At 30.5% G+C, this 12668-nt stretch overlaps 1 protein-coding gene across 1 annotated transcript; it reads left to right on the forward strand.

Annotated features, from left to right (window-relative positions):
- The first annotated feature begins 5112 nt into the window (after positions 1-5112).
- On the forward strand, positions 5113-10551 carry LOC131841924 (glucose dehydrogenase [FAD, quinone]-like). Its single transcript, XM_059190318.1, has 6 exons — positions 5113-5233; positions 5452-5844; positions 6800-7030; positions 7422-7554; positions 7979-8098; positions 8656-10551. Exons 2-6 carry the CDS (start codon positions 5457-5459, stop codon positions 9896-9898), a joined length of 2115 nt encoding a protein of 704 aa, XP_059046301.1. The 5' UTR covers positions 5113-5233; positions 5452-5456; the 3' UTR covers positions 9899-10551.
- Positions 10552-12668: the final 2117 nt, after the last annotated feature.

Here is a 12668-nt window from a genome sequence, read left to right on the forward strand (position 1 = left end):
TCGACTCTCCACCTATAAGTACTCTAAGTAGTATTTGATTGTTAATTATTAAACCATACAAATGCATGATTCTAATGCACATGAGATTCAAGATACTCGTATTTGTTGTGTTAACACAGAATGTAACTATGTCATGACTTAAATACCCATATACAATCAGCTACTATTGAATAGAGAATATATGTATTTTAATCACATACATCTTTATTATTCTCTACAGAGTATAATAAAATGAAGTCGCTTCCGCTGTCTGTTTGTTTATATCTTTTAAATTACGCAACGGATTTTAATGCAATTTTCAGCAATGAATAGAGTGATTCAAGAGGGAGTTTATATATATATAATAATACACGTAGAAACGTGCGACACAAGGGCGAGTAGCTAGTCATTAATAGTTTAAAATATATAAAATGAAGTCGCCGACTTTGTTCGCTTATATCTTTTAAACTACGCAATAGATTTTATTGCAGTTTTTACCAATAAATAATAATTTGCGCATCAGTGCGAGCCGGGAGGGGTTGCTAGTTACATTTAAGCTTTGTTCTTACTCACGTATTTTATAAGTCAATTACTATTTAAGTAGTGTACTCACTTGCAAGGAGAAGTATTCTTGACAATCATTCAAGTTCACATGCATATAACATAACCTTCATAATATTCCATACGTTCATAATATATTTGAAGTCATTTGTACCACAGATAACATAATATTTCCGCGTTTATATATATATATATATATATATATATATATATATATATTCTAAAATAAAAGTAGTCATTAATAGTTTAAAATAGTTCGCCGACTTTGTTCCTATTACTTTTCAACTACAATAGTATTGCAGTTTTTACCAATAAATAATAAAGAGCCGGGACGGGTTGCTAGTTCAAAATCGTATTTTATAAGTCCAGCCATTTCAGAGATTAGCCAGAACAAACACACAGACAGACAAAACTTGTAAAAAAATATCATTTGTACTAATACTTTAATGTAGAGACTAGACAATAACTACACCAGAGACTACTTCACTTCATTTTCGAGGTCGTTTTTGAGTAACTAGTTTAATTGCTCCAAACAGATTTAATTGTAATTAATTTAATTTAATTTTAATTCTATATTTATTCTACTATTTATGTATGTACTACTAATATGTATTACTGAAGCTCTCTCTATATATATATATATATATTATACTCTATTTGACAGACATTTTTTATCTTTAGGGTTATTGACACTCATGAAGAATTGTATTAAAACATAGTACCTAGTGATAAAAGTTCTAGTTAATTCTAAAACAAATGTAGCTTTGTCTCATATTTATACAATTCCAAGTTAAAATGGATATACCTAGTAATATCTATATTTCCTTGTTTTGAGATAATTTTATGAAATAAATATAAGGGTTATTGTTAGACTCCTATGAAGGACCGACAATTTTATATTTGATTATTTCGGCGATATTCAGATAGAGTCAATGAACCTAACCACATAGAAGCAATAAGGGCAGCTCCTAAACAATTACTTACAAAATAATACATATGATACCGTTTTAAGTCTATTATACATATGTATATGCATAAATAGTTCTAGAGTGAAATACTGAATTGGAACATTATTATGTTGAACCGGAGACTGTATTCAATTGTGAGCGGGCAGGGGGCATTGATATTCGCGACATAGTTTTCTTATTCTATTGAAAACTATTGCCGTTTATTGAAGTACATGAATGTATAAACAATAAAATATTTTGTTTTTATTATTTATGTTATTAAACTCATAGTTTCTGTGTTTTTTTTTATTACTCGTTTTATAACCATTGCATGCAGTGAATCGTAATCATGACTAACACAATAATTTATTAAAAAACAATGTCATTTTATACAGTAACTATGATGATGACCTTTAGTGTTATTAACTGAACGATCATTTGGGATGTTATAAAACATGCACCATATTAACTGTACCATCTGCATGAGTTCACAAAAGCTAGCATCGGTCAGTGAACTTATAACTTACCTACTAACAAACAGGTGCCCGATAACTGCAGCCGTTAACTTACTCAGCTAACATGAACCATCATGCCTACTGTCGGTGTACCGTTTTCTATTGATTAACCGTATATTGTCTCGAAAAGGTAAATTGATAATAATATAACTAGTAAGCATCGAGGTAGACTGTTTTTTTTCTTATTTGGTGAAATACTTATTACGTACGTACCTACTTAAGTATTTAGGAAAAAATATAGTATTTATTTATTATTTTCAATAAAAGATATATTTTTATGTCAACCCAATATCTAGTAAATCTTTTATAGTTTCATTCGATTTATGAAAATACAATAATATTTTATAATAGATACTCATTATTTTTGATAATATACCTTATCTATGAACGGACTCTACCCAACATTGGCACGGTTTATTTTGTTAAATTTCTAGTTTTATTATCGCGACATAATAGGTGACTAATTAATAATCTTTAATATTTATAATTTTATCAAAAACATTTCTACTGTAACAATTTTCCGATAAAATCATTAACTGATAGCAAATGCCTAACATTGTTTACCAACAAACATGTAGAACAAAAACTAGAAAAAGGCAAATTTATATTATTCGATAATAGAATACACTTATTTACTTGTCATTAATATACCTACGTCGATAACAACCGTTAATAACAGATTGTTGTCAGATATAAAATAACGATTTATATTTATAATGTGCGTCAAATATATGTAGTAAATATTGTTATTATAAGTTGACATGGCCTTTGAGTATCCCATTTAGGATATCAATCATGATGATATGCTCAAGTTTTATTTATTAGAAAATAACATTAATGTGTTCATAAGATTTCGGGATAAGTTTATTTAGCTGAAATTACTAAAGTATATTTAGTGCTTATCGTAATCTAAGTAGTGTAACGGCTTAATATATTTAGCTCTGTGGCCGTGAGTTGAAATCCGTTTGACACCAAAATATAAGTAATTAATGACCTCCATTACAGAGGTCATTAACTCTACATTTTTGCTAAGACTTTTGAATAATAATACTAGAAAAATCAGAAGTTTGATTTCTATTTCCATATCATGTCAATTATTTTATTAATGGTAAAAATAGACGGCTCCCCTGGTACAACTTATATTGTATTGTCTCTTAATTATGTAATATCACTGCCTTATTCGTCCTTCACTGAAATACATTGCAAGCAATTTTTTAAATCACTTAATATATTGACTTTACTCGTACATTATTTATGATACGCATGTTTGGAAATTTATTTACCCCTGCATCTAAAAATAAGAACATGCAAAAATGAGCAGGAGTAATAAAAATACCTTACAAATTCTAACATCGAGAGCTATAGCAACATTAATGTTGACTGAAACTACTATTCTGATTTAAAGAATTCTTTTACTAGAATCCTACATTATCTTAAACTAAAAATATTAATAAAAATAATGTAAAATTTATAGTTTATTTCTTAAAATCCGTGCGAAGGCGGGCGGGCCGATAGTATTTCAATAAACTAAACTATATATAATATATTATCTATTACAATGAGTAAGTATACAAATGTATAAAACGACAAATCTTTCTTTAGTATCTAACTTTACGTTCTTTCCTGAATTAATTTATATATATGTAGATACTCATAGCATTTCGTTAGGTAACCACTTATGACCAGGTATATAAAAGGGCGTATGTATCTTTTATGTCAGATCGTTATTCTGTAATAGTAGTTGGTATACCTCACGTCGGTGGATACCACCCTAATGGCTCGTCAATAAATTAAATGAACCGGTCGAAACAACTCGAGCGTTGGAATCCTTCCCGGCGAAAACAAAAAAGACGGCCAAGTGTAAATACAAGATCGTTAAGAATGCAGTGAGGCATTCTAAACGTTTTTGCATGATTTTATATGAGAATATTCTGAAATTAATTTTGATGTGTCCTTTTGTCAGTCAATATCATAATAATTAATATAAACCAACCTCGATCTATTCTTATAATAATTACACATACCATCCCGACTGTAATCCCGGATGGAGTAGTTAGAAATATTGTCAATTTTTGACGTCATTGTGAACCACATTTCTCTGCATAGCAATATTGGAAATCACCGCAGGCGACTAGCCTTTTGTTGTGGTTTTGTTATGAGAGAGTCATTAAGAAATATAAATAGACATATAAAGATTTTTCCTGTCGGTCATCTCGCGTCTTTCTGGACGGAAGTCGTCGTCGTTAATAAATATTATTGAGTTGCGTATATGTATGAATTAAGTGCGTAGGCTATAACGATGATATCTCAAGACAGTTCAAACTGCCACAAGCTAAACAGATCTTCTGCTATAGGGACTGTCAATTATGTATATATCGAATATTTTAGTATTTATGATACGAGTATTAGGATTTTCACATTCTGTATTCTTTCAAAACGCGGGGCTATAAAACACGTTATTTGATATTGATAAGATCAGTCAGATAAGGGTCTAATAGTAAGCAGATATATTATACAACAAAGTTATCCTATATGGGTTAGTTTATTTTGGATTCAAGGCGTGGAGTCCTTACAAATTCCATTCTATTTTGCACTCTCTTGACTAGTTTTCTATAAATAGAAAATGTTGAATAGAAATAAAAAACACGATGCAATATTGGCACGTAGATAATAGGTATATATTAGATTCTTATTCTTTTCTACTTTATTTATATTTAAATATGACATTATGCAGACATATAAGTATATATATAATTACTCAGTACATCAATGATACTCCAAAAACGTCTTCTAAAGAAGTGATTAAAATCTCAGAAATACAGTAATGAAGTTTATTGAAACATGATCTTATCTTGAAGATAAGATCATGTTCTATTCATCAGTATACGCTAATTTAGAACGTTTTTTTATTACTATAGTTAAAAGTAAGGAAAGAGAAAATCACTTAATGTACTGTACGTATTTGGTTTACCGTTTCGAAGGTTCAATGGCGTGAAAGACTATTAAATTAGCGTCAAGTTTATAGATAGTTATATGCATAATCACATGGCAAGAAGTTCGGTCCTTGATATTGGTCATTATGTCAACGTAACGGTACACCATCAGTTCGCTGGCACACGGTCAAGGCTTGTGTGTGCAAAACAACTGCTTTTACTTGTCCTGTTACAGTGGAAATGATCGGACGTACCTCAGTACATTTCACAGTAATATAATTACATATAACAACAATTGGTAAGTCACCATTTCATTTTATTTTTAAATAATTAAATTTTCTGTCTAAAAATCTTCAATAATAACAATATTAATATGGAAACAAATAAAGACAAATATGTCGAATTAAAAAAGAATCATCAGAATTGAAGAGATAGTAAAAATATAATAAAATTGCAAACTGATCCCTCTTAAATTAAATATATTATATTTAACACATATGTATTATTCTGTTTTAGAAAATATGATAGAAATAAGACTGTCTATTTTAATATTAGTTGTGGTATCATTCTTCAATGCACTGGATGCGGATCTTGACGATGATTATATTACTATAGAAAGTTATGATAACAATGAAATTGAATCTAAGGCTGAATTCATCCATCCAAGGAAAGGAAGAATACTTTGGCCCTATCCTGCAAACTATATACCGGAAGATGATAATAATGAGAAAAATAATTCTAGTCAGTCTAAAGGAGAAGATAATAAAAATCGAGAGGAGCGTTTTTTGAAATTTTCATATCCTCAAAGCCCTATCGTGGACCTGATGATGCAGACGGTGGGGGTAAATTACTCTCCGAACACAAACGACCCCTTCGATTTTTTGAGGGACTCCTATCCATTACCTAAAGGTAATTATTTTAATTTATACTTATTTTACTGATTTTCATTAAAGTAAATTAATCTATTCAATTTTAATGTATCTAGTCTTAATTTATGATTTACCGCGTTGTTCTAAGGTTTCATTAAAAACAAGAGAACGTAAATCAACTATTAATAAAAATTTTATGACATTTCATGGTTTTACAAGGGCTGAAAAAGAATTTTATCTGAATTACTTCCGTATAATATTAGTTCATAAAATAACAATAGCTGCAGTTTAATAAAAATCACGTCAAATAGGTACCATTTACGAAAGATCTAACTTTTATCATAAATGAAATCAAAACTAATATTAATTATTTATCTAGGACATTACGAAGGTTAAGTTGTTTCGTATTCATTCTTTTGCCCCCTACTGCCTAATTCAGACTACAGATTCGATCGAGAAAAACTGGCAAGAAACTGATTTTTTTTAAAGCCGTTAAAATATTTTAGTATTAGGTATCTTTGTCTAACATTAAACAAAATGATATCCTGTCTCCCCGTCCCGTATCATCAATCCAGTGCATTATCAACTGTAACTATGCATTTTTATCATTTAAGTGATAGTTTAGTAAACAATATGGACGATAACAGAATTTTTACATATACACAGGTATAATTTATATATATATTGCTGTTTTATGTTTGTTCTGCAATATGTTTAATTTATACGATACGTTTTTATAGTGTTCTTATCATAAAAAAATATCAGCTATAAATATTTATAGCTTTAGGATTAAATAGCAACAAATTAGTGATATTTAGCTATTATATTCAATTTTTACGTATAGTGTAATAGACTTTTTATATTCACTTTATAAATGTACACTAATGCCGCTATATAATATTATTAATGTCGATCTACCCCAATTAATTAAAACACAACAGAAGTATATTAAAACTTTTTCATTCAATTCTTTTTGTTATCTTTTTCAATTTCAGGCTACAGCCAGCCGTTAGAAGAATATGATTATGTAATAGTGGGAGCCGGTACAGCCGGTTCAGTTCTCGCTTCTCGCCTAACTGAAGACAAACCCAGAGCTACGGTACTTGTTATTGAAGCAGGCAAGCCCGAAATGCTGCTATCCGACATTCCAGCATTGACGTATTATTTACAACGCACAGATTACACATGGCAATATTCCATGGAACACCAGCCTGGAGTTTGTATGGGTAAGTTACTCAGGTATAGATATAGTATAGAAGATATACTTTAATGTTTGAGGACAGTTAAATAAAGTTGAAGAAATCTTATTTGCCATTCTATAAAATAAGATTCAATTACATAAACAGTTTGTTCTTAAATAATAATCTCATTCACTTTACCATATTGTTAGTAGACATTTTGCGATTAGATATTTTTTATATAAATTGGACTCTATTCTCGGCATTTAGCCTCTCATTTGGGCCGCTGTGCGTGTAGAGCCGAAACCACTAAAGTAGGTAGCCAAGCGTCTCCCAGAAGCGCAGAAGCCTTCTGGTTCACGGAGCTTCACAAAGAATAGGCGTCACGGAGCGACCTCTCTTATTTTTTTATGTATTTAGAGAAATCAACTTGTTTCAGGTAGTGAAGAACAGCGGTGTTTCTGGCCACGTGGTAAGGCTGTAGGCGGTACTAGTGTTACTAACCTAATGTTATACACTCGAGGACGACCGCAAGATTGGGACAGAATCGCAGCAGATGGAAATTATGGATGGTGTGTTGATTAAATATTTTCAACTCATGAGAGTGAGAAATCTTAGAAATGACGCCTGTGATGTGTGATTTCTCACTGGTAGTAATGACTACCAATAACAATGAACTGATTATGCAGTGCGAATCTAATTGAATTAGGATTGCACTGCATAATCAATCGTTGTGTTATTTATTGATATATTTTAGATGTAAGTGATTGCGTTCAATTAGGTTCATATTAAACGAGAAGTAGCTGCACTACTTGTAAGTTAAAATAATATAACTTATAATTTCTACATTGAATTAACTATTACTTAGTGGATTATCTGATCTATAATTTAGTGGTTTCAATTTATATGATAAATTAGATTTTAGATAAATTGTATGTCAAACTATAAAATACTTCTTAAATATCAATAGTTAAATACTATTTTTTTTATTTACAGGTCATATAACGATGTTTTACATTACTACAAGAAATCTGAAAGAACTGAATTGAAAAAGTATAAAAATGCTGAATACCGTGGCCGAGAAGGTGAACTCACTGTTGAAAATATTCCATTTAAGTAAGTTATTTATCCATACATTCATACTTAATGTAAAAATGTGAAAAAATGTATTTCTGTTTGCTACCTTTTTACGGCTGAACGACTCTTAATGAAAGACATTGTTGTATGACGAGAACGGATATAGGCAATTGTTTATCTCAAAAACGAAGCAGACGAAGTCGCGGGTAACAATTAGTAACAATAACACCAATAACTATTCGCAGTCAAATAACAGTAATGTAAAGTGATCAATATGACACAGTAATATCTATATAAACATAATGTACCAATGCTGTGATTCTCTTTATCTCTGATTTAATATACTATTAAGTATTCTGTGGCTGATATATATAGATAATATCTTCACATATTAATGTCAATGGATTATAGATTAGGTACCATAGCTTGAGATACTTTGCAAGTTAATATTAATACAATCAATAAACCGCAAGGTATACAAAGTTCTCCGCGTTGAATATGATATCCATTTACTAATCAAACACAAGTAAATATGACAATGAAAGTTTACAATATATCTTTGAATTTTAATGACATATCATTTATTATATTTTCAGAACTGGGCTTGTAGAAGCATTTCTACAATCTGGACGTAATTTTGGTCACCCTACAGTAGATTACAATGCTCCTGATCAATTTGGATTCGGATATGCACAAATAACTACTAATAAGGGCCATAGATTAAGTTCTGCAAAAGCATTCCTTCATCCACATAAGCGAAGAAGAAATTTACACATACTTACAGAAACTAGAGCTACAAAGGTTTTGATTGAACCTCAAACCAAGAGAGCCTATGCTGTAGAATATAATCGTAATGGTATTAAGTATACGGCACGTTGTCGAAGAGAAGTTATCTTGTCTGCGGGACCTATAGCCTCACCACAATTATTAATGTTATCTGGTGTGGGACCTAAAGAACATTTGGAAACCTTAGGTATACCAGTTATTGCTGATTTAAAGGTTGGAAGGACTCTCTATGATCACATTGCATTCCCAGGAGTAGTTTTTAAATTAAATAGTACAAATGCTAGTCTTTTAGAACCAAAAGTCGCTACTTTACCAAATTTAATGCAGTGGCTTCAATTTGGTGATGGACTTTTAACCACCCCTGGTCTAGTTGAAGCTTTGGGTTATATAAAAACTTCACAATCTGAAGATCCAGATCTTGTTCCGGATATTGAATTAATAAGTTTGGGGGGTTCTTTAACTTCAGATGCTGGAGGGGCCACAAGAAAAGCCTGGAAAATTTCTGATAAGACTTATTATAATGCTTTCGGATCTTTAAGTGGATCTGATACATGGTCGGCTGTTCCTGTACTTTTACAACCAAAATCTAAGGGGTATCTTGAACTTAGGGACAACAATCCATACTCTTATCCCAAATTATATGGTAATTATTTAACAGATCCAAAAGATTTGGCAACCTTGAAAGAAGCTATTAAGTATATTATTAATCTAGGAGAATCTGATGCTTTTAAGAAATATGCCCCTAAGTTGCATTTGGCTGAGTATCCAACATGTAAAATTCATGCACCAGGATCTGATTCATATTGGGAATGTGCTGTAAGGACTATGTTGATTTCAGTCCATCATCAAATAGCAACATGTAAAATGGGACCAGCACATGACCCCGATGCCATTGTAGATCCTGAACTAAGGGTATACGGAATAAGTGGATTAAGAATTGTAGATTCTAGTATTATTCCTAGGCCAACTAGTGCACATACTAATGCACCTGCACTCATGATAGGAGAAAAGGGAGCAGACTTAATTAAACAATCGTGGTTGAACGTAGTTTAATAATGAATTTATTGTATACAACTACGTTAATTTACTATAGACAATAAAATATTTAACTATTAAGTATAATATACTATAATGAATTATGATAAGACCCTAATTATTAGGTAAATTCAATGTTTTATTGAAGAATTTTAATTATGTATAACGATCACTTACTTTGATTTTTATAACATGGTTTGTGAAAAAAATATTCTATAAATTGGAAAGCAAACATACGTACCAAAGTAGCAAAGAGTGAATAGAATTTTAACAATATAAGTGATAAGTGTCGGTGTGCACACGTTTCTTTATATTATTATTGTATTTTTTCTTTGTCCTATTCTATTTCTACAATACAGTCTTGCCCAACAGTGACCATCGTTTTTCTTTACTTAAAATTATATACGTCCTTAGAAATCTTTCGGTAAAGTTGGAATATCACAGAAATTGGAATGATTGATAAATTAGTGTGTTACTTATCTATACGAAATCTTGTAGATGTTGAACAAATCTTTTAAATTAATTGGGTAGCCCCAACAGCAACGCTTGCGAGGATTTAATTGAACATTACAAGGACAGTTAATTTCAGGCTTCCATACTAATTTTGTCTAAAAACGAATTTCGTTCCAGCTAATTACAAAAACTTATTTTTAAATTACATAGAGGATTTTGGGGGTTATTCTAACGTCCATTTGTATGTCGTGTAATTTCATTCCAAGGTGTCCAATATTATAATATTAGGATATTATATTTTAAAACAAAGTATACAAATAATACGTAGATTTATTTTATTGACTAAAATTTTTGATTGACAGAAACGCCTTCTCTATCATGAATCTGAAAATATTATGGATTATTCTTTATAAGACGAATAATCAAATAAACGGGCATCGTTTCATTATACTAATAGGAACAGGGCGTGAGAAAGGGTTTTGTGCCAAGTCACGTTACCCCAAATAATAAAATTAATGGTTCCTCTATACAGAGATCCATTACGGGCGAAAAGTATTCACAGTGTTTGTGTCAGTATTGCCGAAATTCTTATAGAAAGTAAGTCTCTATATTAGCTTATTATCAGAGTTTTATTACAAATTTTCCATCCATGCAATGTTACTAAATAGTACTGTTTGATAATTTTAACGATAGTTGTATACTCATCCGCTGATTTTTCCAATAGCTTTCAAAAATATCATAACAAATAACACAGATACATAAAGATGTTCACCTTTGCGCATGAGATACTGACTATTTTACTTATGTTTTATGTAATAATTTAGTGCATTAAACATAAGTAAAACGGTTGGGCACATAAGGACTTAATCCAGAGATGTTAAATATAATAAGAAGATTAAAAAACAATTTCAAACTATCATATATTATTTTAATTAAATTTAATAAAAATAAGTTCTGTTTACCACATTTATTATAGTTTTAGCCTAATCAACGCCACCTAAGTCTAACATTGTATTAACAGATGTAACGTCATACAAGACTTCTACTTGTATCAAACAAATAAAAGACATCTTATAATAATTCATTCCACCTCGATTTCGGACGGGTTTGAAATGAAATAATCATAATTATAATGAAATTCGTGTCAAAATCTGTATCGTGATTTAGACAAAATTGTCAATGTGTTGTGCATACCGTTAATCCTAATTACTGTAAGAAAAATATATAGAGCTACTTCAGCAATATTAAATTCTGATATATCAGAATTTAATATTTATGATTATCACAGCATTTTTGATATTGGTATATTACAGATATGACATTTAGTTTATAGTACTTTTAGAACTAAATAGAATTACGTGGGTTGAATTCAAGAACCTAAGAGTTAAATTAATTTAATCACATAACCCAAACTTAAGTTTGGTAACTAAAATCTGAATAGTACAGAGACAGTTCACAGTATGTTTTGGGGACTTTAGTTGGAATCGGTATTATAAACTTACACATACATATACTAACTGATGCTCATATAGGTATACTATGCGTAGCTTAGTATGTATTTGTAGTAGTAGTATGTAGAGTTTAATTTGTCTATTATCACTAAATAGAATACTTTCCCTCAAATCAAAGTGAATGAACCAAAAAATATGCGTAAAGTAGATATACTTTAGCACCCATTGCATAGGCAGAGGCCTACCATATCATAAAACTGGCATGAATATAAATAGTATAATTTAGTCTGATAACTTCAAGAAACAAATATAACAAGTCAGTTATTAACACAGCGTACGTTTTTGGTGTACGTGGTTAAAACAAGAAGTAACTTTGCAAATATAATTTAATTCGTTCAAAGTTGGTTTGCCAAATCGGATTTCGTTTATGCGTGTCAGTAAACTGTTACCAAGTCAATGGTTTTCTTACCAACGATAATATACCCACGCTCCTTGAAATAAGGTACAAAATGTAGCATAGTATTAAAAAAGTTAATGTGCCCAATGAGAATCAAAGGCAACGATGGAATCACGATAGGCAGTAATCTTTAAAGCACCTTTAAACCAAACCAATTTAAAGAGCGGCCCATACAAAACTTTACCTGCATCTATGAACAGAAATTTGTACTTCTTATATTAAAGATACTTATAGTTAACATTCAAACAAAGTTTAATAATAGGATTTCAGAGAAAATTGCATTATTATCCCTCGTTTCCCCTCGCACCATATTGTGAAATTCGCAATTTATTATTCTGGTAACGACTTCCGAAATGGTGAGCTGGTGTAATTTTACATTTTCTTTTCATTGCTGTTATAATTTTGTAATACCTATTATGCTTTTGTT

The sequence above is a fragment of the Achroia grisella genome, unplaced genomic scaffold (genome assembly GCF_030625045.1).
Source record: "Achroia grisella isolate CSIRO2021 unplaced genomic scaffold, CSIRO_AGI_Agris_v1 utg204, whole genome shotgun sequence".
Classification (NCBI taxonomy): domain Eukaryota; kingdom Metazoa; phylum Arthropoda; class Insecta; order Lepidoptera; family Pyralidae; genus Achroia; species Achroia grisella.